The 24,929-nt window shown below is 41.7% G+C and overlaps 1 protein-coding gene across 2 annotated transcripts; it reads right to left on the bottom strand.

Moving 5' to 3' along the window:
• Positions 1 to 1,739: 1,739 nt before the first annotated feature.
• LOC130112631 (broad substrate specificity ATP-binding cassette transporter ABCG2-like) lies at positions 1,740 to 16,002 on the bottom strand. 2 transcript variants are annotated; one of them, XM_056280080.1, is made up of 15 exons: positions 15,794 to 16,002; positions 13,735 to 13,794; positions 13,489 to 13,603; positions 10,989 to 11,141; positions 10,703 to 10,860; positions 10,095 to 10,246; positions 9,108 to 9,209; positions 8,049 to 8,299; positions 6,577 to 6,659; positions 3,929 to 4,018; positions 3,508 to 3,632; positions 3,223 to 3,377; positions 2,956 to 3,045; positions 2,490 to 2,602; positions 1,740 to 2,205 (listed from the first exon to the last, which is right to left on the bottom strand). In XM_056280080.1, the coding sequence occupies exons 1-15, from the start codon at positions 16,000 to 16,002 to the stop codon at positions 2,058 to 2,060; spliced, it is 2,004 nt and encodes a 667-aa protein (XP_056136055.1). In that variant the 3' UTR covers positions 1,740 to 2,057. The 2 variants fall into 2 exon arrangements, with proteins under 2 accessions (XP_056136055.1, XP_056136056.1); XM_056280081.1 differs by having other exon boundaries at positions 2,535 to 2,602.
• Between the last annotated feature and the right edge of the window lie 8,927 nt (positions 16,003 to 24,929).

Genomic DNA, 24,929 nt, shown 5'->3' with positions numbered 1-24,929 from the left:
TTCGGGACAAGTCTGTGAATGTCCTTGAGTGGCCCAGCCGGAGCCCAGACTTGAACCCCATTGAACATCTCTGGAAAGACCTGAAAATAGCTGTGCAGCGACGCTCCCCATCTAACCTTACAGAGCTCGAGAGGATCTGCAGAGAAGAATGGGAGAAATACCCCAAATATAGGTGTGCAAAGCTTGTAGCTTCATACCCAAGAAGACTTGAGGCTGTAATCACTGCCAAGGGTGCCTCAACCAAGTACTGAGTAAAGGGTGTGAATACTTACACTACCGTTCAAAAGTTTGGGATCACCCAAACAATTTTGTGTTTTCCATGAAAAGTCACACTTATTCACCACCATATGTTGTGAAATGAATAGAAAATAGAGTCAAGACATTGACAAGGTTAGAAATAATGATTTGTATTTGAAATAAGATTTTTTTTACATCAAACTTTGCTTTCGTCAAAGAATCCTCCATTTGCAGCAATTACAGCATTGCAGACCTTTGGCATTCTAGCTGTTAATTTGTTGAGGTAATCTGGAGAAATTGCACCCCACGCTTCCAGAAGCAGCTCCCACAAGTTGGATTGGTTGGATGGGCACTTCTTTGAGCAGATTGAGTTTCTGGAGCATCACATTTGTGGGGTCAATTAAACGCTCAAAATGGCCAGAAAAAGAGAACTTTCATCTGAAACTCGACAGTCTATTCTTGTTCTTAGAAATGAAGGCTATTCCATGCGAGAAATTGCTAAGAAATTGAAGATTTCCTACACCGGTGTGTACTACTCCCTTCAGAGGACAGCACAAACAGGCTCTAACCAGAGTAGAAAAAGAAGTGGGAGGCCGCGTTGCACAACTGAGCAAGAAGATAAGTACATTAGAGTCTCTAGTTTGAGAAACAGACGCCTCACAGGTCCCCAACTGGCATCTTCATTAAATAGTACCTGTTAGAGCCTGTTTGTGCTGTCCTCTGAAGGGAGTAGTACACACCGGTGTAGGAAATCTTCAATTTCTTAGCAATTTCTCGCATGGAATAGCCTTCATTTCTAAGAACAAGAATAGACTGTCGAGTTTCAGATGAAAGTTCTCTTTTTCTGGCCATTTTGAGCGTTTAATTGACCCCACAAATGTGATGCTCCAGAAACTCAATCTGCTCAAAGAAGTGCCCATCCAACCAATCCAACTTGTGGGAGCTGCTTCTGGAAGCGTGGGGTGCAATTTCTCCAGATTACCTCAACAAATTAACAGCTAGAATGCCAAAGGTCTGCAATGCTGTAATTGCTGCAAATGGAGGATTCTTTGACGAAAGCAAAGTTTGATGTAAAAAAAATCTTATTTCAAATACAAATCATTATTTCTAACCTTGTCAATGTCTTGACTCTATTTTCTATTCATTTCACAACATATGGTGGTGAATAAGTGTGACTTTTCATGGAAAACACGAAATTGTTTGGGTGATCCCAAACTTTTGAACGGTAGTGTATGTACATTTCAGTTTTTTATTTTTAATAAATTTGCAAAAATCTCTACAAAACCTTTTTCGCTTTGTCATTATGGGGTATTGTATGTAGATTGATGAGAGAGAAAAAAGGAATGTAATCCATTTTGGAATAAGGCTGTAACATAACAAAATGTGGGGAAAGTGAAGGGGTGTGAATACTTTCTGGATGCACTGTATATATATATTCATTTCACAAGAAAACTCAAATGAGATGATCATGATCAAAGATGATTCATTTCACTGTGATCTAGAATCAGTGCAAATACAAAGCTAGGAGCTCTTGGCTACATTACTGTTAAAAAATAAGGCATAGAGTCATAGTTGATTTGACAAGCTTTAGTACATATAAATAAGCATAATAAAAAGGGAATATAAAAATATTTCAAGAAAAAGACTCCATATGAATACCCATATTATGCTAGTTCACGTCCAGATTTGCCAGCACAGAATATCGGTCTATATAAGTGCTAACTGTAGGCACCACAGGCAGATGTTTGGATGAAATCAAAGTAATGACCTTTTATGTTGGAAGAGAACAAAAAAAAGATGTGAACAAATGAATAACACCTCTAAGTGAATTTCTTGATAAAGCGAAGTTTCAGGTAGGCAATGGTGAGAAATATGAGCGCCATGACAGTCAAGGCCACATGATTCTCCCACAGGCCCCAGGTTGTATACTCTATTCCCAGGTAGTCCAGATATTGTTCCCCTGTACATCTGAAATAAGACATTCCCAATTAATCAGACTGAGCCCAAACTGTAGATTAGATGTGAACAATTATGAGTTACACTGAAATGTTGTTGCTATAAAATATTAAGATGTCCTACATGGTATGGGGCTAATTATTACTGCAACCACCTGCACTAAAACTCTCATAATGCATAAGGTAAGCAGTCATAAGAGAAGGTACAGTTTTTTTTTGTTTTTTGTTTTTTTGCCAGATGGAAACCACTGGATATGGTTAACAATCCAATTAAAGCATAGTTATAGCACTACTCACATCACACCAGCTGTGCTTACAATGCAGTCGGCTGTTGCGTTTGACGTGGTAATGTTCTGGACCACAGACTCGTCACAAAACTTCAATCCCACAAACTCATTGATTTTCAGGGCCTGAATGACGACACCAGAAGCAATCAACATTGAATGAGATCAGTAGTACAATACTGTATTTGTATAAGCAATAGACAAGACTCTATGTTAATCTACCAATGATGGGGCTATGGTTAAATTTGTTAGGATGTTTTGTATTTTGAGTCCCCAGGGTGCCCCGACTCAAAAAATAAAGAAAGGCCCAGGTTGGATATTGAACTTCTAAAAGCATTTTTTAAATAACTACACATAATAGTGTTTACAGCAATAGACACTGTAAGGCAAAATAAGAAATTATTTCTGCATTTAACTTAGATATGATGTATTTTTGATCCACATGACTTGGTTTTGACAATGAACAACAGCTGACTTACTGCAAGCCCATATCGAGGAATACTGAGGTATTTAAGCCAGGCCAGCCAATCCATGATACTAGGTACATTCACTAGTAAACCTGAAAAGATCTGAAATCATCCCACAATTTCACATTTTGACCTTGTGTAAGTTTACGTTATACACATATTATAAAGCAGCATAGTGAATTACAAGTTTACCAAACAGTTAATGGCATTGAGAACAACGGTATTTAATTTCACTGCCCCAAAACGCTCCTGTTTTGTTTTCCGGTCTGGTCCTCTTACCATCATGAAGACAAAAGTGATGGTCATAAAAATGTTGGCTAAAGCCACCACACTCTGGTCAGCCGAGATGGCCAAGGTCATGGCTGTGGCAGTGTAGGCGACCAGGGTAACTGTCAGCGTGAAGATGAAGAAGGCAGTCATTGTGAACTTCAAGCCTGGACACAAACACACACACACACAGTGCAGAAAAAAATTAGAATACTGAGTTGACTCCACGATTCATAATTCAAAGAAGGATTTGGAACACAAAGTGGGTCAGTATTGTGGTAATGCAGTTAGTCTTACCAATCATGAAGTAGACAATGCAGCTGAAGATGATGGAAGGGATGGTGCGCAGAGTGATGATGTCAGACAGAATCTTGGACAGGAAGTAGACAGAGACTCTGTAGTAGCCACTGGTGTACTCATGTCTGTTTGGGGGGGAATCCAGGCAGTTTTTGGCTTGGCTTTGACAGTGAGAGATGTCTATCACAACATCAATAATTTAACACAGGCAGGGGTGCAGTTATTTTGAGAGAAAATCCCCAATTGCTTTGGGTGCATTAAAGATAAAAGACCAAAAAGCACATTACTACTGTTAATAAAGCAAATAATAATCCTTTTGAATTCTTTTTGTAGCATTTGCATAATGATTATAGTCACGCATTGTAACCATGCAACTTGTTGAGTCTCCTCGGACAGTAAACCCCAGCATTGTATTACATACACAAAAAGCTTCCTCTCAGCGATGAAAAGTTCAGCAGCAGATACGGTGCTGAAACACTGGTTGGTAGTGATGAAGAACAGAGCACCCATCCTGCAAGAGGAAGAAAAAAATATCTTTGGTATATACAGTGGCTTTAGAGAGTAATCAGACTCTTTCACTTTGTTGTGTTATAGACTTAATTTGAAATGGGTTAATTTTTTGCTATCTACACACAATACCCTGCACAAATGAGTGAAAACTCACTCGTAGAATGTTTTTGCAAAATTATTGAAAATAAAAAAAACTAAACTGAAATATCTCATGTACATAAGTATTCAGACACTTTATTCGTTACTTTGTAAAAGCACCTTTGGCAACAATTATAGCTTTCTTAGGTATGCCTCCACCAGCTTTGCACGTCTAGATTTGGGCAGTTTCTCTCATCTTACTTGCAGATCCTCTCAAGCTCTTATCAAATTTGATGGGGAATGTCATTGAACTGAGATCCTAAGGTCTCTCCGCTGATTTTCATTGGGGTTGAAGCTCGGGCTTTGTCTTGGCCATACAAGGACTTTCAGAGATTGGTCCTAAAGCAACTCCAGTAATATCTTTGCTGTGTTCTTCAGGTCATTATTGTCCTGAAAGGTGACTCTCCACTCTGATATCGTGTGTGTTCTGGAGGAGCTTTTCTTCATGGAAATTTCTGTATTTGGCTCCGTTCAATGTTCCCTAAATCCTGATCAGTCTCTCAGTCCCTGCCGGTGAAAAGCATCCCCCATACACCATGCTTCACTGTAGGGGTGGTATTAATCAGATGATGAGCAGTACCTGGTTTTCACCAGACATTGTGCTTGGTATTCTGACCAAAGATTTTAATTTTTGCCTCATCAGACCGAATATTTTTTCTGATGCTCTCAGAGTCCCTTAAAGGGAAAGAATCACAATTTTCAACATTATCCCTATACATATGTTGATGATACTCCATTAATCGCCATAATACTGGGCAGTCTTCTGTGTGTCTGAAATGGTGCTGAAATTGTGCAGAACTCATAGCATAACAATATGCAATGCAACACACAATATACACATAGAAATGTCCATAAATTGTGAATGTGAAAACTTAATGGTTTGCTGATAGGCTGCATTGTTGAAGATGCAGCCTAGGACATCAGAGTAATCAAATACATCAAACATGAATATCAACGCCACATACAGCCACTTATACAGCTGTATAAGAAAATGGGGAGTGACTAGCTTGGACACTGGTGTCTGTTACAAACCGACCGCAGATCTTGTAACATTAAATCCTGTTATATTACACTGAACCATGCAGGGAATTAAAATATGGAGGGAGACAGACGGAGAGAGCAAGAGACGGAGATGGATTTCAGGTTCAATGTTCTGATGTGCTCCATTGAGCTCAGGAGTACCAGGTTGTGCGCCATGAAATAATGGTCAAAGAACAAGAATGGTAAGAGGATTAAACACGCTGGAATTATCCTTCTTACTACACCTCTCTATCAAAGCAATCATTTGCATGAAGATAGACAGTTTTGTGCAGAGGCTTGTCACAAGAATCTCTACTAATTCACCAAATCATTGTGTTAGAGATTAGCGTTAGAGATGATCAGTTACAAGCTAGAGAGCAGTAAATAGCTGTTTTCCATCAAGAAAATGTTGAGCAAACTTGAAACTTCACAAAAATGTATTCCAGTTAGTGGTCTCCCACGTACAAGGTTGATGCAACTAAGCACAATACTACGAGACAATACAGCCATGAAAAAAACGGAATATGTTTTTCAATAATTTATTAGTACTCAGTTGGTTAAATTAAGTTTCCTTTATTAATCCCCTTGGGGAAATTCAGTTACTTCAAATTAACCCATCCTAGCTGGGATCTGTGTAGCTAGGAGCAGTAGGCTGCCACCTCTTCATGCTGTGCCCAGGGATCAGCTCCAGTTCTTTTTCCATTGCCTTGGTCAGGGGCACAGACAGAAGTATAAACCCTAACATGCATGTTTCTTTTTGATGGTGGGGGAAACCAGAGCACCCAGAGAAAACCCACCACAGACACGGAGAGAACATGCAAACTCCACACAGAGGACGACCTGGGATGACCCCCAAGGTTGGACAACCCCAGGGTTCGAATCCAGGACCTTCTTGCTGTGAGGCGACAGACAGTGCTAACCTCTGGGCGACCGTGCTACCCAAGTCTTCTAGTTCTTAGGGTTTCTGTAATATTGCTTTCATAAATGACACCAACCAAGCCTACCACTGATGAGGGACATCATGGTGAGTCGAAATGTTGTTAATACTTAAAATATTTTAAATGAAATGAATGCACAGATTTCTTTATTTCTGTGTGAATTAATGAAAAAAAATTTCTTTAATGAATTAATGAAATTACCTTTACCATTTAATGCACAATTTCTTCATCTGGGAATAACATAAGCATAAAAGCATATTTGTGACAAGCAGAAATTGTATTAAAATCTGCCATTTTGAATCAGAATCCTCAATTCATCATAAATTGAATAGAGAAAAAATACATTTACCAGGACATTATGGTATTTCCTAAGACCAAAGATATTGTGGACTAATGGAGTCACTAAATAATGTTTCTGCATGCAATTACAGTCATTTTTCATGGCATGCAATGGCTCACTCACCTGTTCTGGATACCACTTGGATCATCTTTAACACCAAAGAAAATGGCACCCACAATGAGGGCCAGAAAAATGGTGACACCCAGCTGAAAAAAAGAAAAGAAAAAAAGATTTAAAGCTGAGGTCAAGGGTCATCATTTAGATAGTTCCATTACTAACATCAACAGTTACATGTCATGGCACTGGGGCCTAAACAACCACAAGCGTCCAACAATACGCATGACAAGTCAAGAGCATAAGTGAGCTGGTTTGATCAAAGCCAGCCTTTAATACAAACTAATCTCTTTGGTCTTCATGGCAAAGGTTTAACTCTGAGGCCGTTGGGAAGGAAAAAAAGACAAAAGTTGGTGCGTGGAGAATAATAAACTGAGCAACAAACGGACCGTCACTGACTCTTTTTGGTGAATGTATAAAAAATTTTTGTAGCATCATCTCTGATGAGAACTAACAAGTGTTTCTGGAGATCGGGGTGAAGCAGAAGAGTTTGCTTCTACCTGCTTTGACATCTTGTTCTGAGATGTCTGGTCTAGTCTGGAGGACCACTAAACATTCTGGGGGCTGACAAAAAGGAGTGAGAAAAAGTGGAAGAGACATGTGGTTTAATCCTAACACTTGACAGATTATGGCAGGAATAAGCGGAGCCTGTGTGGTTCCCAGGGTGAGGGGATAAGCCCATAAGGTTGAGCCTTTTTCACCTCATTCCCTCTAGTCCCTCATGTGGAAGCGGGGCAGTGGAGTGATGGGTCATGATGCCATCATGTGATGGGTCCCGGCCCTGGGCCAAGAGGCTTTGGCCAGATATGATATCAGTTCAGATCTTGGCCCAAAGAGGCAAAAGTAGGGTCACGGCAGTCACCAAAGCTGATTATAGTGCCCACACCATACAGAGACCCTCTTCTAGGGATTATTGTGACTCATTTGGGGCCAATTAACTGTTAATAATTCTTAAAGTGAGGAGACTTCTGATGGCATTTTGCCGCCATAGTGTGGGCTAATGAGAGCACAAGTCCCCCCTCGTCCAACCTGCTGTCCATGTGTCCTGTTCCTAGTGACAAGTAATGTGATGTCTATTTTTTGCTCTTCAATTCTTGGCTTGTCCATATTTGAAAGGTGCAAAGACGATTTTGGCACAACACACGTATATGCCATTAACCGACAAAAACAGTGAATAGTGATTTAGGTGAAGCTTTTAAAACAATATGCAATAAAACAATGTGCTGCAAAAAGAGAGTGATGCTGTGTATCATCAAACTGCAACTCATCTGAGACAAAACAACAGTGGGAAGAATTTGAAAATAGATAGAATTCCAAGCATTGGATAGATCATTAGTTTGGACGTAGCGTCAGATGTTACTCCAGAATCAATTCGTATACCAACTGTATTTAGCCAAACATCCTCATTAAAATAATCAATACATAAACAATTTGACTCTTTGAAAATAATTAACTCACTTGCGTAGATTATACAATCTAACCTGGGCTACGGAGGTTTGTGGGTTGAGTGCGAGGTTCTGAAAAGTTCTCTTAAGCACCCAATGGAGTTGGTGGAAGAAGGAGCTGTTATACGTGATGGTGCGGGACTCGGTCTGGATGATGTCCTCTTTGCCCTGGGAGATGCGCTCCAGCTCAGCCTGTGTGTTCCTGGAGTAGCTGCTGTTTCTGTACTCCTCAACCAGGCGCTCTTCGATATTCTGCCTAGAGATACTTGGTTCCTCAAAGTCTATTCCTTGCCATGTGGATAAAAGGAAAACGAGGCATGAGAATAAGAGAGATGATCTGAGTAAGAGAGACGAAGCACTGCAATGATGATATATGCCACTTGACCTTTAATAGGTTTAGAGACAGTTCAAGGTGCAGGTTGTCAATCAGATGTGAAAAAAACTTGATTGTACAGTGACCGAACTACTCATACCCTATATTTTGACAAATAATTATGATTGCTTTCATTTAACAACTAAAATTGTAAAGCTGTCTCGTATTCTAAATTGTCTGAATGATGAGCAACTTAATTGACAAAAAATATGAACAGCAATGCAAATGTCAACTCTGGAATAACAATTCATTCTTAGTTTCTGAAAACACTTAACTGTAACGACTTCATCTCTGACCTTTTGCTTCTTGCACTATTGTTGAAAAAACACCGCAGGAAAAAAGGCAACTAAGTCCAGACACATTAGATGTTAGAAGTTCAAGAGGATTGGATTTTCTTGCACACTAATACAAACAACTGCTGACCTTGGGTCAGCTGGATTAAAGGTTTATACTTTGGTACCAGTCAGACTGGATTTAAGAGGGGGAAAGGAGCAGGCATCTCTGATAAAGTAATCAGGCTAATGATGTGATTGCTGCTATCAACATTCATCCACTCAGAAAAACCATATACTACATACCATCCATCAGCAACAGCACAAAAAATAATAACCATTTTTTTCAAACTTATTTATTGTGACTTTTTTAAAAAAAATTATTATATATATATGTCTGATTTCCATCTATTTAGACTATTTCTGAATTTTAGGTGCCCATGCCTTTACCTTCAGGGTCCTGCATCTTGTTCATAGCTATGGCAGTAGACTCTCCATTGATGACATCCAGAAAAAAATCTGCTGGGTTGTTGTGGGGCTCACAGGCAAATCCTGCAATATTGTTGAAAGTTAATTACATGGATGTACAAAGTTATAATTAAATCAGTACTCAATTTTTGTTAATGCTCAGCACCCTCTGTTCTGCCCCATGTAAAAAGGTAACCTTGCATTGAACCCAATATATTTCCAAGTCGACCACACCAAGCAGGCCCAAAATACAGATGTGGGATTGGTATCTAGTGGGCGTTGCACAAGTTTAGTTGCCTGGTTGGCTCTACCACTTGGTAATGCTGAAATCAGGTTGTCAACTAGTCATTGGACATGTGAAGTTGCAGGACAGTGAATATGATGGCAGTGAAAAAAGCAGGAAGAGGCATTAGTATACATCCATCCATTATCCAAACCGCTTATCCTGCTCTCAGGGTCACGGGTACGCTGGAGCCTATCCCAGCAGTCATTGGGCAGCAGGCAGGGAGACACCCTGGACAGGCCACCAGGCCATCACAGGGCCCATTAGTAGACAAAAGGGGCAAAATACATTAACTCCTCACCAGAAATGAAGACATTCAGTTATGTATTGCTGAGCCTAGAATTCAACAAAAGTATGAATGCAATGCACAACCATCTAGAATGACACCTAGCTAGCGACAGTGGACAGAAACAGATCACAATCAACAACTTCCAAATACAATGCTTTGTAAGAGCAGAAGTGAGAGCCAATCACCAATCTGCCAATGAATTTTATCACCAAAGATGTCAGACCCTTAGCCACAGCATATGGAGAGGAATTCAGAGCACTATTATAGCTCTTAATGATGAACACAATGGTGATATGACTGGTCACTGACTACTTTGAAACTTTCAGTGACTTGTACAAAAACACTGGTGCAATCCCTAGTATTTAGTGGTGAGATTGACGTTTATGATAATAGTCACCATTGTCAGCGAAGTAGTCCAAAGCATTCATAGCTGGGCCATGGTACACCATTTTGCCACTGACCAGCAAGGTAAGAGTGTCGAAAAGTCTGTAAATGGAGTAGCGTGGTTGGTGGATAGACATAATGATGGTGCGTCCATGACTGGCCATTCTAAACAGAGGAAGACAATTAAAAAAAAAAGAAGATAAATTCGATTGAAATACAAGACAGCTTCCTGCTGAATGCATAAAAATAAACAAGTAATAAAACAAATCTGAGCAAATCTGTGATACATGAGTCTAGGGGACACAACACATAAATGAGTGATTCCATAAGCAGATTATTGTCTGACAGGGTGTGAGCGGGACTAGATTGGATGGGGAGATGACTGGGCTGCTCTGACAGACAGTAAGCCTATTCTGTGCAAACATGAATTACTGTGCTGTGTGCCAAAAGAAATAAATGTGAAATGTATTTCTACCTTATATATAATTTGTCAATAGTCTCTAGAATCAATATGAATCCTTGAAGAAAGGAAATTTCTAACATAACCTACAATAGGCCAGAACAACGCATGAAGGTGGACACACAATGAATGAGAGTGTCATCCTGTCAGTCATTCATCACCTTTTAAGCAGCAGAAGCACGGAGTTAGCAGTGCTAGCATCGAGTCCTGTGGTAGGCTCATCCAGGAAGAGAACAGAGGGGTCAATTATCAGCTCCATACCAATAATGGTCCTCTTCCTCTCCCCTCCAGATATCCCCCGGATCATCTGGGTCCCCACCTAGATGAGCCAGAATCTGTAAATTCCAGCAAAATATCGCACACCTACCATACACAATATGAGTACAAAGAAAATACACAACCGTCAGCAGCAGTTGGAAAATGGGAGATGGTGTTTATTTAGTGTACCTTTGAATCAGCCACTTTCGTGAGGCCCAGTTCCTTGATGAGGTGATTGACACGAGCTTCCTTCTCTCTCTGGGCCACCGAGCTGGGAAGGCGGAGCGCTGCAGAAAAACGAAGATTTTCCCTCACCGTAAGAGTGCCCATCACCACATCATCCTAGTGGACACCAGGGGTCAAAGTCAGGGGTCAGTTACTAGATGGATCTTCGTGGTTACTTATTTAGTTAGAGAATTTTTTTTTCATCGTTATGATTTTAAGATAGAACAGAAGGTCTTGCTTCTGTATTCAAGGATTGGTCTTTTAGGGAATGCATAGAAATGCTTTCCCCATGCTTGCCTTTTGGAAGGCATCTGATTCATTGTACTACAGCTCATACTGTTAGGTTACTTGGAGTATTGGTTAACTTGCTTAGCAATTTCGTTGTCAGCAGTCCCATCAAGGTGGTCAGCTTGGTATTCTCATAATAGACACCCGCAGTATTGCCACAAAACCACTTCACACTCACTTCAGTCCAGCTGTTACTAGGCAGTGTGGTTTTGTTTGAAAAGCTGAGTTTTGCATCAGTGATTTATATATTATATCATATAATATATATATATATACACTACCGTTCAAAAGTTTGGGATCACCCAAACAATTTTGTGTTTTCCATGAAAAGTCACACTTATTCACCACCATATGTTGTGAAATGAATAGAAAATAGAGTCAAGACATTGACAAGGTTAGAAATAATGATTTGTATTTGAAATAAGATTTTTTTTACATCAAACTTTGCTTTCGTCAAAGAATCCTCCATTTGGAGCAATTACAGCATTGCAGACCTTTGGCATTCTAGCTGTTAATTTGTTGAGGTAATCTGGAGAAATTGCACCCCACGCTTCCAGAAGCAGCTCCCACAAGTTGGATTGGTTGGATGGGCACTTCTTGCGTACCATACGGTCAAGCTGCTCCCACAACAGCTCAATGGGGTTCAGATCTGGTGACTGCGCTGGCCACTCCATTACCGATAGAATACCAGCTGCCTGCTTCTGCTCTAAATAGTTCTTGCACAATTTGGAGGTGTGTTTAGGGTCATTGTCCTGTTGTAGGATGAAATTGGCTCCAATCAAGCGCTGTCCACTGGGTATGGCATGGCGTTGCAAAATGGAGTGATAGCCTTCCTTATTCAGAATCCCTTTTACCCTGTACAAATCTCCCACCTTACCAGCACCAAAGCAACCCCAGACCATCACATTACCTCCACCATGCTTAACAGATGGCGTCAGGCATTCTTCCAGCATCTTTTCATTTGTTCTGCGTCTCACAAACGTTCTTCTTTGTGATCCAAACACCTCAAACTTGGATTCATCCGTCCACAACACTTTTTTCCAGTCTTCCTCTGTCCAATGTCTGTGTTCTTTTGCCCATCTTAATCTTTTTCTTTTATTGGTCAGTCTCAGATATGGCTTTTTCTTTGCCACTCTGCCCTGAAGCCCAGAATCCCGCAGCCGCCTCTTCACTGTAGATGTTGACACTGGTGTTTTGCGGGTACTATTTAATGAAGATGCCAGTTGGGGACCTGTGAGGCGTCTGTTTCTCAAACTAGAGACTCTAATGTACTTATCTTCTTGCTCAGTTGTGCAACGCGGCCTCCCACTTCTTTTTCTACTCTGGTTAGAGCCTGTTTGTGCTGTCCTCTGAAGGGAGTAGTACACACCGGTGTAGGAAATCTTCAATTTCTTAGCAATTTCTCGCATGGAATAGCCTTCATTTCTAAGAACAAGAATAGACTGTCGAGTTTCAGATGAAAGTTCTCTTTTTCTGGCCATTTTGAGCGTTTAATTGACCCCACAAATGTGATGCTCCAGAAACTCAATCTGCTCAAAGAAGTGCCCATCCAACCAATCCAACTTGTGGGAGCTGCTTCTGGAAGCGTGGGGTGCAATTTCTCCAGATTACCTCAACAAATTAACAGCTAGAATGCCAAAGGTCTGCAATGCTGTAATTGCTCCAAATGGAGGATTCTTTGACGAAAGCAAAGTTTGATGTAAAAAAAAATCTTATTTCAAATACAAGTCATTATTTCTAACCTTGTCAATGTCTTGACTCTATTTTCTATTCATTTCACAACATATGGTGGTGAATAAGTGTGACTTTTCATGGAAAACACGAAATTGTTTGGGTGATCCCAAACTTTTGAACGGTAGTGTATATATATATATATATATATATATATATATATATATATATATATATATATATATGTAGCGTTTTTTTCCGAAACCGTCAATGGTGTTATACGTGCTCAACTAATGAGGAGCGGAATATCAACACAGATACAGGAAAAAAAAGTTTTAATACATTGCAGTACAGGTCTGTTTTGTGCGTCGCGCACTTTAGCAGCTGATGAGTACGTGATGCACAGAACAGGCCTGTACTGCAATGTATTAAAACTTGTTTTCCCTGTATCTGTGTTGATAGATATATGCATGTATGTATGTATAAGATATATATGAATAGGCACCTGAGTCACATAGCCAGAGAGGCACTTGAAGTTTGGAGGCTGTGGAGCTCCATCAATGAGAACCTCTCCTGAGAGACCTGATGGGTCCTTTCTTGCAGCAAGAACATCCAAGAAGCTTTGGACAAGATTAAGAATAATATTAATATCTGTGACAATTGCAGGAGATTCTTATGACCATAAATCTGAATGAACAAGATTAAAACAAACAGTGTTCATCACAGATGGGACAAGGGGTGTGATACTAACGATGACTTTCCACTTCCAGTGGGTCCAAGAATAGCATTTAGGCCAGGTTTCATGATTCCACTACAAAACAATAGCAAATAATTACCAACAAATACAACAGGGACAATACATTTCTCATATGAATTCAACAGCGCAAGATCATAAGCTTTGATTTGTGTTTCGATTATTGGAGACACCATACGGATATTGTGTTGTGCCCTTGTTGTGTCCTCGTTTTTTGGAAGATGTGCTTTTAATGAGTTGAAAGTGTTTCAAAGGGATCTTCTTCCATTAATGTGCCCCTCCTTTTCATTGGCTGAATGTTCTCTGGACAGTGGACCTTTGCAGACACACTGCCAAAAGTAATCCATTAGCAGATATCCAAGTCTTTCTTTACTGTCCATTTTTTAGATATACAATCAATGCCTCAACCAGAAAGTGAAATCACAATGAAAATTAGCCAGTGGTGCTTATTTGAGTCCCTCCAACTCTTTTCTCAACGTCACACTGCAAGTACATCAAATAAAAACTGAAAGCCATTATGATGTGATGAAACACATCAGGAAAGGCTTCAGATGCCATGACCAATGTATGGTGCAAATAGATCCAAGTCATGAAATAACATGCTCTCCCCGTTATGTTACCGGTGAGCTGTTCATTACAGGAAATGCACTCTAGATACAGAAAATACAAAATGAGAAACATCTAAACAACGGCTTAAAACCGCAAAATAAAATGAAAAAATCTTGTGATTTCCGAGGAGCACTTTCACAGTACTGCCAGAAAAGTCTGTGATATAAAACAGAATTAAAAGGCTGAAGTGATCACGTGATGGCATTTAATTCGATTCCTTGGCAGACTGCTCTTTAGTGTTTCAGAGAGATTATATGCAGGAACCCATGCTTAATTTCATATAATTAACACTAAGGCAGGAAATGGCCCAAAAACTTGTGTGAAATGATGCATTCTTGCATGGGAAAACGCCAGGGGAATTTAAAACCATCACAAAGAAGACATACAAATGGCCAATTCACAAAAGTCTAGTATTAACGCCTGTGTTGTGTATGTCTGAGTCTACAGTGTTAATTGTTGGCGGCTGTAACGTTAGGATTAGGATTAGGAAATATTAAGATAATAATAGTGTGCCCTATAACAGTTTGGGGAGCTAGGCATGCTGTTGTTTTGACATCAATCCTCTTACTGCTTTGGGTGTTGATGTGACATCTCTTAGGATATGTAAAAGTGTGATATCTACCTATACTGAATGGGGGGGGGGCAAATCTACAGCCATGATTATTTGCACATGGCCCCATTAATTACACAAAGTATTTAGAAAGATCAAGGTTGCCAGTATAGTGTTAGATGTTATACATAGTCTTCACCTTTAATTAGTGATTTTAAGTTAGAATTTATAAAATTCAAACATATTGCCAAGTTCTTGGTATGATTTTTTCAGGTTTCTCCAGGTTCCCCAGACAAACACTTAGATTTTAACGTAGCTGTGGGAGTCTTACTGTGGTCACCACTTGTCACTTGATTACTCCAAGGAAGGACAGCATCTGGCATATAATTTGCTAAATCGTAAGCATGTGTCTAAAATATCAAGTTAGCCCTGAATTAGACATTAAAAGGATTTAAAATGTTCCTACTGATTGGTTTAAAGAAAAACATTCAGAAGCATGTCCCGGTGTCAGAGTAGTTAAGAACCTTAAAGTGTTGCATCTTTTATGTGTGTACTGTGTTTTCTATCCTAATAGGGACCAAATGTCCCCATTAGGATAGAAAACTTGCAACAACCTATCTTGTGGGGACATTTTATGGGTCCCCATGAGGAAAAGGGTCTATTTTAGATTTAGGACTTGGGTTTAGGGTTAAGGTTAGAATTAGGATTAGGTTAAGGCTGGGGGAAGTATTAAGGCTAGTTATGTAGTTATGATGGCTAAGGTAAGGATGCTGTGTGTGTGTGTGTGAGAGAGAGAGAGAGAGAGAGAGAGAGAGAGAGAGAGAGAGAGAGAGAGAGAGAGAGAGTGGAAGAGGAAGCTAGACACTGCAATAGACCCAAACGGTTTTTCCCACTAACTTGAGGTCTACCAGTATCTCCCGTGGAGTGGTCTTCCTTTGGCACAGTAGCCCGGTCTTAAGCTCCACTTTGTACTGGATGTTGTGGAAGCTCACAGTCGAGCCGCACAGCTGCTTGTCCATGGTTGTGATGACCTTTGACTTGGCCCCGCCATTAACGCCAACATCTTCTATCATGGCAATGTTAATGTGACTGGCTCTCTCCATCATCCTCAGCACCGGGCACCCTGGCGAGGTGAAGAATGATCACGACATGATGAAATATACGTACGTATGTCACTTGTTGAACACTGTGATGAAACTGAACGAGTCACCTGGTCTGTCTTTTTCTGCATCTGCATAAGAGCGGTTATGTTTTGCTGGTAAAGCAGATGTATTAATTTCAGACAAGGAAGGGGAACAATTTACCTCACGTCTGACAGGTGAACTACACTTGTTTCTATTCATTAATTGCAGCATCATGAAGCCATGACCAACGTTCATCAAGGCAGATTATATCAGATGAATTTAATATGAATAAAATAATATTCTGGTCAGTGCAGTTTTCAATTTCCAATTTCTTACATCACCACGCACAACTTGTTGCAAAAATCAATCACAAGGTGTCCTACACAAAATAAAGACGTCTAATTTACAAACTACATGTAAATTGTAACAGTAATGCATATGTAAATGTTACCAACTTGCTTACTTATTCAACAAAAAAAGCAACAAAAAGGCGAATTGGTAACACAATCCTGATATTAACTAACTTACAGATTTTTTTTTCAGACATGCAGGCAAGACAATGTCAATAAACAAATAACCCCCCCCTTTAGGTAAACATAAATACAACCATGTTGGATTGAATGGGGGGGGCGGTGCACAAAAGTGTACAGTAATCCAAATTACAAAAAAAAAAAAATTTCCATCAATGCTTGGCTAACCAAGTCCGCGTTGCTCTGAATGAACGGGGGGCATCGCACAGTGTAAATGATCGTCCGAAAATCACAATTGTGCAGAAATGATGACAATGAGCTGACGTATGGTAAAATGTCCCGGTAAGAGTCACTTACTGAACCTGGAAGCTTTATGGTTCGCCTGTTGAGCGAACGGAGGGTCTCCGCAGTGCCGCGCTCTCGCCGGAGGTCTGCTGTGGACTGAGCGTGCTGAGCTGACGCGGATGGATAACACCAGGGCCGGACAGCTCCCTCCATCCACTGAGCACAGGAGATATTCGGTCTGACATTTGGGGAGATTGTGTTTGTTCGACAGGAGGGACTTTCAGGAGATTTTTTTTAAACGTATTTTACGATTATAGTTGACTATAACTACATTTAGTGCTGTTAAGGTGCACTGTCTTATAGCCCAATTCGATGATGGGAGCTTTAAACTTTACCGTTAAAGCCATATAATACAATGGAGTTTGATTTTTTTCACGTCAGCAAATGAAACAATTGTGCAAGTGTGGATGCTGAAAACAAAATCAAAGCAGAATGCAAAATTGCATCAGGCGTCACCAACAGGAAATCTAATTTCTAAATCTGCTCAGTGACAGGATATATTATCATGTGGATCAAGTCAATGTGATATGTGGCTCAATATGTAATATATATATATATTACACATATATATAAGTTCGTTAAAAGAAACACTCAACGGTAGGAAAAGTACTCGACAAATGAGCAAAATAATCCAGTGATTCAAGTAAATTCTTTATGAGACAGTACAAGCCTGATTCATGCCATAAGCAACCATCAGCTGTCCAGTATCATCAATGTACAGCGACTTTGAGAGTTAGAAAAGTGCTATATAACTTTAATTTATTGTTGTATGTCATTCCTGTAAAGCACTTTCAGTAGAATTGCAAAACTTGTATTAGTTTAGATGAAAGCCCTGGTGCGAATTTCAATAACATTCTTATTTCTCATATATACATTGTGGTTACTGTCATTTGCACACCATCTCCCATTGCAATTTCTTTTTTTATATGCCGAGTATTTGTAACAGGGTTGCAACAAGTATAGCGTACAACAAATAAAACATCTTATAAAATGTTTACCTTAGATGCCTGACCTGGACAAACCAAATTATTTGACGGTTTATTCTCTGTTTTTTTAGATACATAACAGAAAACGATAAAATAAAGGGTCGATTTTTCAAAAGTGTTGTCCTCCGATTCTGGCATGACCCATATAAGGAATCTCGTCCGGTGGACTTCTTATATAAAAAACATGTGAGCTGTAACACAAGATTATGAAAATGTGAGAGAGGGAGACAAAAATTAGAGAATAGTAGTTCCCTGTGTGGAAGAATTTTCCTATGGTAAAATAAATTCTCAAAGTTGGCACTTGTAGGAGTGAAACGTTCAGTTGTCTTTAATCTTGCAATTGCGGGAAAGGGAGACCAGCGGTGTAGCTGCAGTGATTCGGGTTGGACTGGCTCCCAAAATGTAGAGAAACATCTTCTTATACAGTGAATAGCAACACACACAGGATGCAGTTTAATTTCACAGATTTGCATCAATTTCATTCACAATAACATGACACTCGCTGGCTCCAACAAGCAAGTTGAAAACAATTTAAATGAGTTAACATTGAGTTGCACTGGGTTTGGCCTGGGATGTAGACTAGTGTTCTTTGTATAAACAAGAGTAGCTAGTATAAGGGCTATCGTCTCACAGGAATGAACACAGAATCCTCCAGGGAGTAATTATCAAGTGACAGATAACTCAATAAGGCTCAAATCAAGTAAGCAGCTATGTAAAGGGGGCACTCAGAAGCTCGGTGCCTCCTTGTCTGGAGGAAAGCCCTTGATTATAATAAAGGGAAACAATATGCTTCCACACCTACTATATTGAGACGTAAACTCAATATCAAGAAATAAGTCACTTAAAACTTTAAAGTACGAGTCGAAACATAGTACAATACAGCAGCAAGCCTCTATTCTATCAGCTGTTTATAAACATATTTTCCAGTATTAAGTGTTTGATGTCTGATGAGCTCCACATCAATGACGATTTATCGTTAAAAGGATCAATAGATATGGTAACTAGTTAAAATTGTGGCCCTGCTTACAGGTTTGGGTTATCAATTGTGTTTAGTATAATACTCTTATCTTAGTGTGTGCTGGGTTTGAATTCACTTTGAATGACCCCAAACTGATAGTGATGGAACAGAAAGCAGGTAACACGTAAGAGTTAAAACCCATATATTTTTTTCTAATTTAAGTTTTAATCACTAGAATTGTGAGTCAAACCTATAAAGGCTAAAAACCCTCTTTCCCTAATTTTCACTCTTATTTCGTACTGCCAATTAAAAGGTATTTGAAAGAAGGGGTAGATTATATATCAGAAAGTCTTTTATTATACTGTTGTACCAACAGCCATCAGGCTCCACAACAAGCCTGTCCCCATCCCTTCTCACCCATGCCCCCCTTCCCTGTTTAACCCCCCCTCGATTCAGTACCACAATTACCACCTGTCCCTTCCCTTCACAACCCCCCCTTCCCCACCCCCCCAAGCCATCTATACCCACTGACATAGGGCTATTGTATCTGATAGATCCCTTATACCTGACAACCTACAGCCCATGTCTCATATCTTCTGACGTTATATTGTATGTATGCCCAGTCTACTGATTGTTGCCGTTTGTCCAGGCAGCCATGAACAATGACAAGGCCAGGATTAGGCTAATGGGGTTATATTAAGATTCTTTGAGGTGTCAGGATTATGCTATTGAGGTTTTGGCTGTTCCCTTCCACATTTGGGTTTTTGGTATAGATCTGAGATTGACCTGATCTTGTTTACTATCCTGAAATTTTGATTTTAGAATTTGCACAATTAGAATGCATTGCTGCTACTTGGTGCTGACATGTCTAATTATTTTGACAATAAACTGTTGATATTTAACGTCTGATACAGGTTATCTACGTCTGTGTTACCTCCATCTACATTAGTCATTTAGCCGACGCTTTTATCCAAAGCGACTTACAATAAGTGCATTTAACCTAGGAAATCAGGAGAACTACAAGTCATCAGAGGTCATAAGTGCATCTAAAAGCAAAACCAGTGCTTAAGTAAAAGTACAAGAAATAGATTTTTTTTTTTTAAATGAGTGAATACAGTAAGTGCTAAGAACAAGTAACAGGGTAGTAGTTCTTAAAGAGGTGAGTTTTCAACCTGCGCCGAAAGATGGGCAGCGACTCCGCTGTCCTGACATCAGCGGGGAGTTCATTCCACCACTGTGGGGCCAGGACAGAAAAGAGCCGTGACCTGATCGATCGGCAGCAAGGGGCCTCTGAGCGACGGGGCAACCAGGCGTCCCGAGGCAGCAGAGCGAAGTGGTCGGGCGGGGGTGTAGGGCTTGACCATGGCCTGGAGATAGAAAGGAGCTGTTCCTTTCACTGCCCTGTAGGCTAGCACCAGAGTCTTAAACTGGATGCGAGCAGCTACTGGGAGCCAGTGTAAGGACATGAGAAGGGGAGTTGTGTGGGAGAACAGCAGACGAGTTGCAGCTTTCTGAACAAGCTCCAGAGGTTTGATGGCTGACGCCGGGGTGCCAGCAAGGACGGAGTTGCGGTAGTCTAGGCAGGAGATGACCAGAGCCTGGATGAGCACCTGTGCCATCTCATCGGTGAGGAATGGGCGAATCCTCCTGATGTTAGAGGAGAAAACTGCAGGAGCGAGCAACCGATGCAACCTTTTCAGCAAACGACAGTTGGTCATCCAGGATCACACCCAGATTCCTCACAGTCCGAGTTGGCGTCACCACGGTGTTAATGGTGATGGCCAGGTCTCGGTGCGGGCAACCTTTCCCCAGGAGGAACATCAGCTCTGTCTTGCCCAGATTGAGCTTCAGGTGGTGTGTCGCCATCCACTCCGAGATGTCAGTCAAGCACGCAGCAATGCATGTCTCTACTTGTGTCAGAGGGAGGAACGGACAAGATCAGCTGGGTGTCATCGGCATAACAATGGTAAGAGAAGCCATGCGAGCGAATAATAGAACCTAGGGATGTCGTGTACAGGGAAAGGACCCAGAACCGAACCCTGTGGAATGCCTGTAGTCAGTCTGTGAGGCTCCGACACAGATCCCCTCCATGTCACTTGGTAGGAGCGACCCGTCAGGTAGGTTGCAAACATTGAGAGTGCAGAGCCTGTGACACCCAGCCCCTCGAGGGTAGAGAGGAAGATCTGGTGGTTCACTGTCGAACGCAGCTGAGAGGTCCAGGAGTATCAGGACAGAGGAGAGAGTTTGCTCTCGCAGAGTGCAGTGATTCTGTCACTGCAAGGAGGGCCTTCTGTCGAGTGACCCACCCTGAACCCAGACTGGTTGGGGTCCAGGAGGTTGTTCTGCTGGAGGTACAAAGAAAGTTGGTTAAAGACAGCATGTTCAAAAGTTTTGGATAGTAAGGGTAGAAGGGAAACTGGTCTGTAGTTTTTGACATCAGAGGGGTTAAGTGATGGTTTCTTGAGGAAAGGGGTGACTCTAGTAGTCTTGAAGGCAGATGGAAAGCATTCTGCCTGGAGGGAGGTGTTGATGAGGTGGGTTAGATGGGGAAGGAGTTCAGGTGCTATCGACTGAAGAAGGGAGGGGACCGGGTCAAGCGAGCATGTGGTGGGGCGACTGGATGTGATGAGGACCTCGTCGGGGGAGAGGGGAGCGGTAATGCAAGCAGCACTAACTGGGTGGTGAGAAAAGGAGGATCTGATGTCGTTTACCTTCTTGTCAAAGAAGTTAGCGAAGTCATCAGGGAGAAGGGAAGAAGTGTAGAGAAGGTTTCAAGGAGTTTCTTGGGATTAGAGGATATGATTTTAGAGCGATAGAAAGCAGCCTTCGCAGCAGGAGAAAGTGGAAAGAAGAGATTGGAAGTTGAGAAGGTCCTCTGGGAATTTGCCTTTTCTCCATTTGCGCTCTGCCACTCTCTGGCTTCGTCTGTCAGTACGTACCGAGTCGGTCAGCCAAGGGGCAGGTGGAGTTGGGCGTGCAGGCGAGGGGACAGATTGTCCAGAGAAGAGGAGAGGGTAGAGAGAAGAAGATCAGTAGCAATGTCAGGGGGTAGGAGAGAGAAAGATTCAAGTGTAGAGAGGATAGAGGTAACAGAGGAAGAAAGCTCAGTGGTGGAGGGAGAGCGGAGGCGTCTACGGGTGGAAACCATGTGGGTAGGGGAAGGGGCTGAAGAGAGGAAGACATGAAATAGTGGTCAGAGATTGGAAATAGGACAGTGTCTAGTAAAGAGAAGATCCAGCTGGTTGCCGGCCTTGTGGGTAGGAGGAGAGGGTGAGAGGTGAAGGTCAAAAGAGGAGAGGATCTAGCTTGTTAATGTGGATGTTGAAGTCACCGAGAAGGATAAGTGCAGAGTCATCAAGAGGGAAGTGAGACACAAATGTGTCAAGCTCCTCCAGAAACTCAAGGGGGCCTGGTGGGCGGTACACAACCACGACGGTGAGTTTGACTGGATAAGAAACAGTAACAGCATGCAATTCAAAAGAGGGCAGAGAAAACTGTGGAATAGAAACAATAGAGCATTTCCATTTCAGAGAGATCAGCAGGCCAGTACCACCACCCCACCTCCCAGCTCTGGGAGTGTGAGAAAAAGAGTACACATCAGACAGAGCTGCGGGTGTGGTAGTGTTTTCTGGCGTGATCCAGGTCTCAGTTAGAGCAAGAAAGTTGAGGGAGAGCAAGGATGCATAGCCTGAGATAAACTCCGCTTTCGGCACCGCAGACTGGCAATTCCAGAGCCCTCCCGTCACCACTTGCTCAACGTGAGTGGGATAGATGAGATTGGTAGGGTCACCGCGCCTAGGAGTGACCCAACGTCTATGCCAGCCCCGGGAAGAGGAAAGAACAAGAATGCGAAGGAAACACATAGTCTATACTAGGTACACAAAATACAGATGACTGACCGGATCTGAAAAGAGCAGTCCGTGCTTGATGAAGTCTTAACTTGAAAAAGTCGCGCTTGCCTTTGTTCAACCTAGGCTTGTTTGCCTGACGCTTCTAACTAGCAGCAGTGATTTAAAGAAGACTGATTGCTAATTGTCTGCCATGAGTGCAGGCCACACCCTGGCCACTTAACAGCCAATTGCCCAAAGAGGTACACTAAAAATAGGCTTATTGCCCAGAAACTGGACACTTATGTAAAACTCTATCAAACCTCACACAATACTATTAAAACTGCAAACAGCAAGTTACCAAGGAATATATTTATAAGCTAAAAGGATAACTAAGTCAAAACAGCTGGGCAACCAGAAATATTTAAGGTCACACTAGGTGAAAAACAGCTACAGCTAGAACACATAAATAAGACAAGTAAGAAAATAGAAGACAGCTACAGCTAGAATAAGTTCCCACTAGGAACCAGCAACAGATGTATAGAGAAAATGACTAATACTCAAGCAGCTGGAATAAGACTAGTAGCAACTTATTAAGCAAGACAGATGATATTTACTCTATTCTAGATGAACCAGCAATTCAGAATCGCTCCAGAAGTTAAAATGCACACTCAGCATCTACCGCTGTTAACCGTTGATGTGATGTTGATGCTGATGTCTCTTTTTGCCTTTGCCATTATCTACGCCTGAATTTCCCCACGGGGCTCGATAGAGGTTATCTTAATCTTATAGCAATAACCAGGAGGGGATAGGGGGGGGTCCCACCAGCCTGCTCCTTCTCCAGCTTCTGCCACAGAACAAATGATTCAAAGATAAAGAGCAGCCTGAAAATCCATTGCTTCCCATGGTGAACTGAGGTGTGAAGTTTGCCAAAAAATAAATTCATGCTTAAGTACGAATTCAAATTTAAATTTAGCACACTGAACAAGACAGAACAGGACAGCTCTGACAGCCCACGGCAGCTTGTTCACGATAGCCTGTCCAAAAACCTGTTCATTAATCATACCTACTACTACTACTTTCGGCTGCTCCCGTTAGGGGTCGCCACAGCGGATCATCCGTTTCCATTTCTTCCTGTCTTCTGCGTCTTCCTCTGTCACACCAGCCACCTGCATGTCTTCCCTCACCACATCCATAAACCTCCTCTTTGGCCTTCCTCTTCTCCTCTTCCCTGGCAGTTCCATATTCAGCATCCTTCTCCCAATATACTCAGCATCTCTCCTCCACACATGTCCAAGCCATCTCAATCTTGCCTCTCTTGCTTCATCTCCAAACCGTCCAACCTGAGCGGTCCCTCTAATATACTCGTTCCTAATCCTGTCCTTCTTCGTTACTCCCAGGGAAAATCTTAGCATCTTCAACTCTGCCACCTCCAGCTCCGCCTCCTGTCTTTTCGTCAATGCCACTGTCTCCAAACCATATAACATAGCTGGTCTCACAACCATCTTGTAAACTTTCCCTTTAACTCTTGCTGATACCCTTCTGTCGCAAATCACTCCTGACACACTTCTCCACCCACTCCAACCTGCCTGCACTCTCCTTTTCACCTCTCTACTGCACTCCCCGTTACTTTGGACAGTTGACCCCAAGTATTTAAACTCAAATGCCTTTGTCACCTCCACTCCTTGCATCCTGACCATTCCACTGTCCTCTCTCTCATTCACGCATAGGTATTCCGTCTTGCTCCTACTGACTTTCATTCCTCTTCTCTCCAGTGCATACCTCCACCTCTCCAGGCTCTCCTCAACCTGCACCCTACTCTTGCTACAGATCACAATGTCATCCGCGAACATCATCGTCCATGGAGACTCCTGCCTGATCTTGTCCGTCAACCTGTCCATCACCTTTGCAAACAAGAAAGGGCTCAGAGCCGATCCTTGATGTAATCCCACCTCCACCTTGAACCCATCTGTCATTCCAACCGCACACCTCACCATTGTCACACTTCCCTCATACGTATCCTGCTCCACTCCTACATACTTCTCTGCAACTCCTGACTTCCTCATACAATACCACACCTCCTCTCTCGGCACTCTGTCATAAGCTTTCTCTAAATCTACAAAGACACAATGCAACTCTTTCTGGCCTTCTCTATAGTTCTCAATCAACATTCTCAAAGCAAACATCGCATCTGTGGTGCTCTTTCGTGGCATGAAACCATACTGCTGCTCGCTGATCGTCACCTCTCCTCTTAACCTAGTTTCTATTACTCTTTCCCAAATCTTCATGCTGTGGCTGATCAACTTTATACCTCTGTAGTTGT

Source organism: Lampris incognitus, chromosome 5 (assembly GCF_029633865.1).
Source record: "Lampris incognitus isolate fLamInc1 chromosome 5, fLamInc1.hap2, whole genome shotgun sequence".
Taxonomy (NCBI): domain Eukaryota; kingdom Metazoa; phylum Chordata; class Actinopteri; order Lampriformes; family Lampridae; genus Lampris; species Lampris incognitus.
This window is presented reverse-complemented; position numbering and strand designations above follow the sequence as displayed.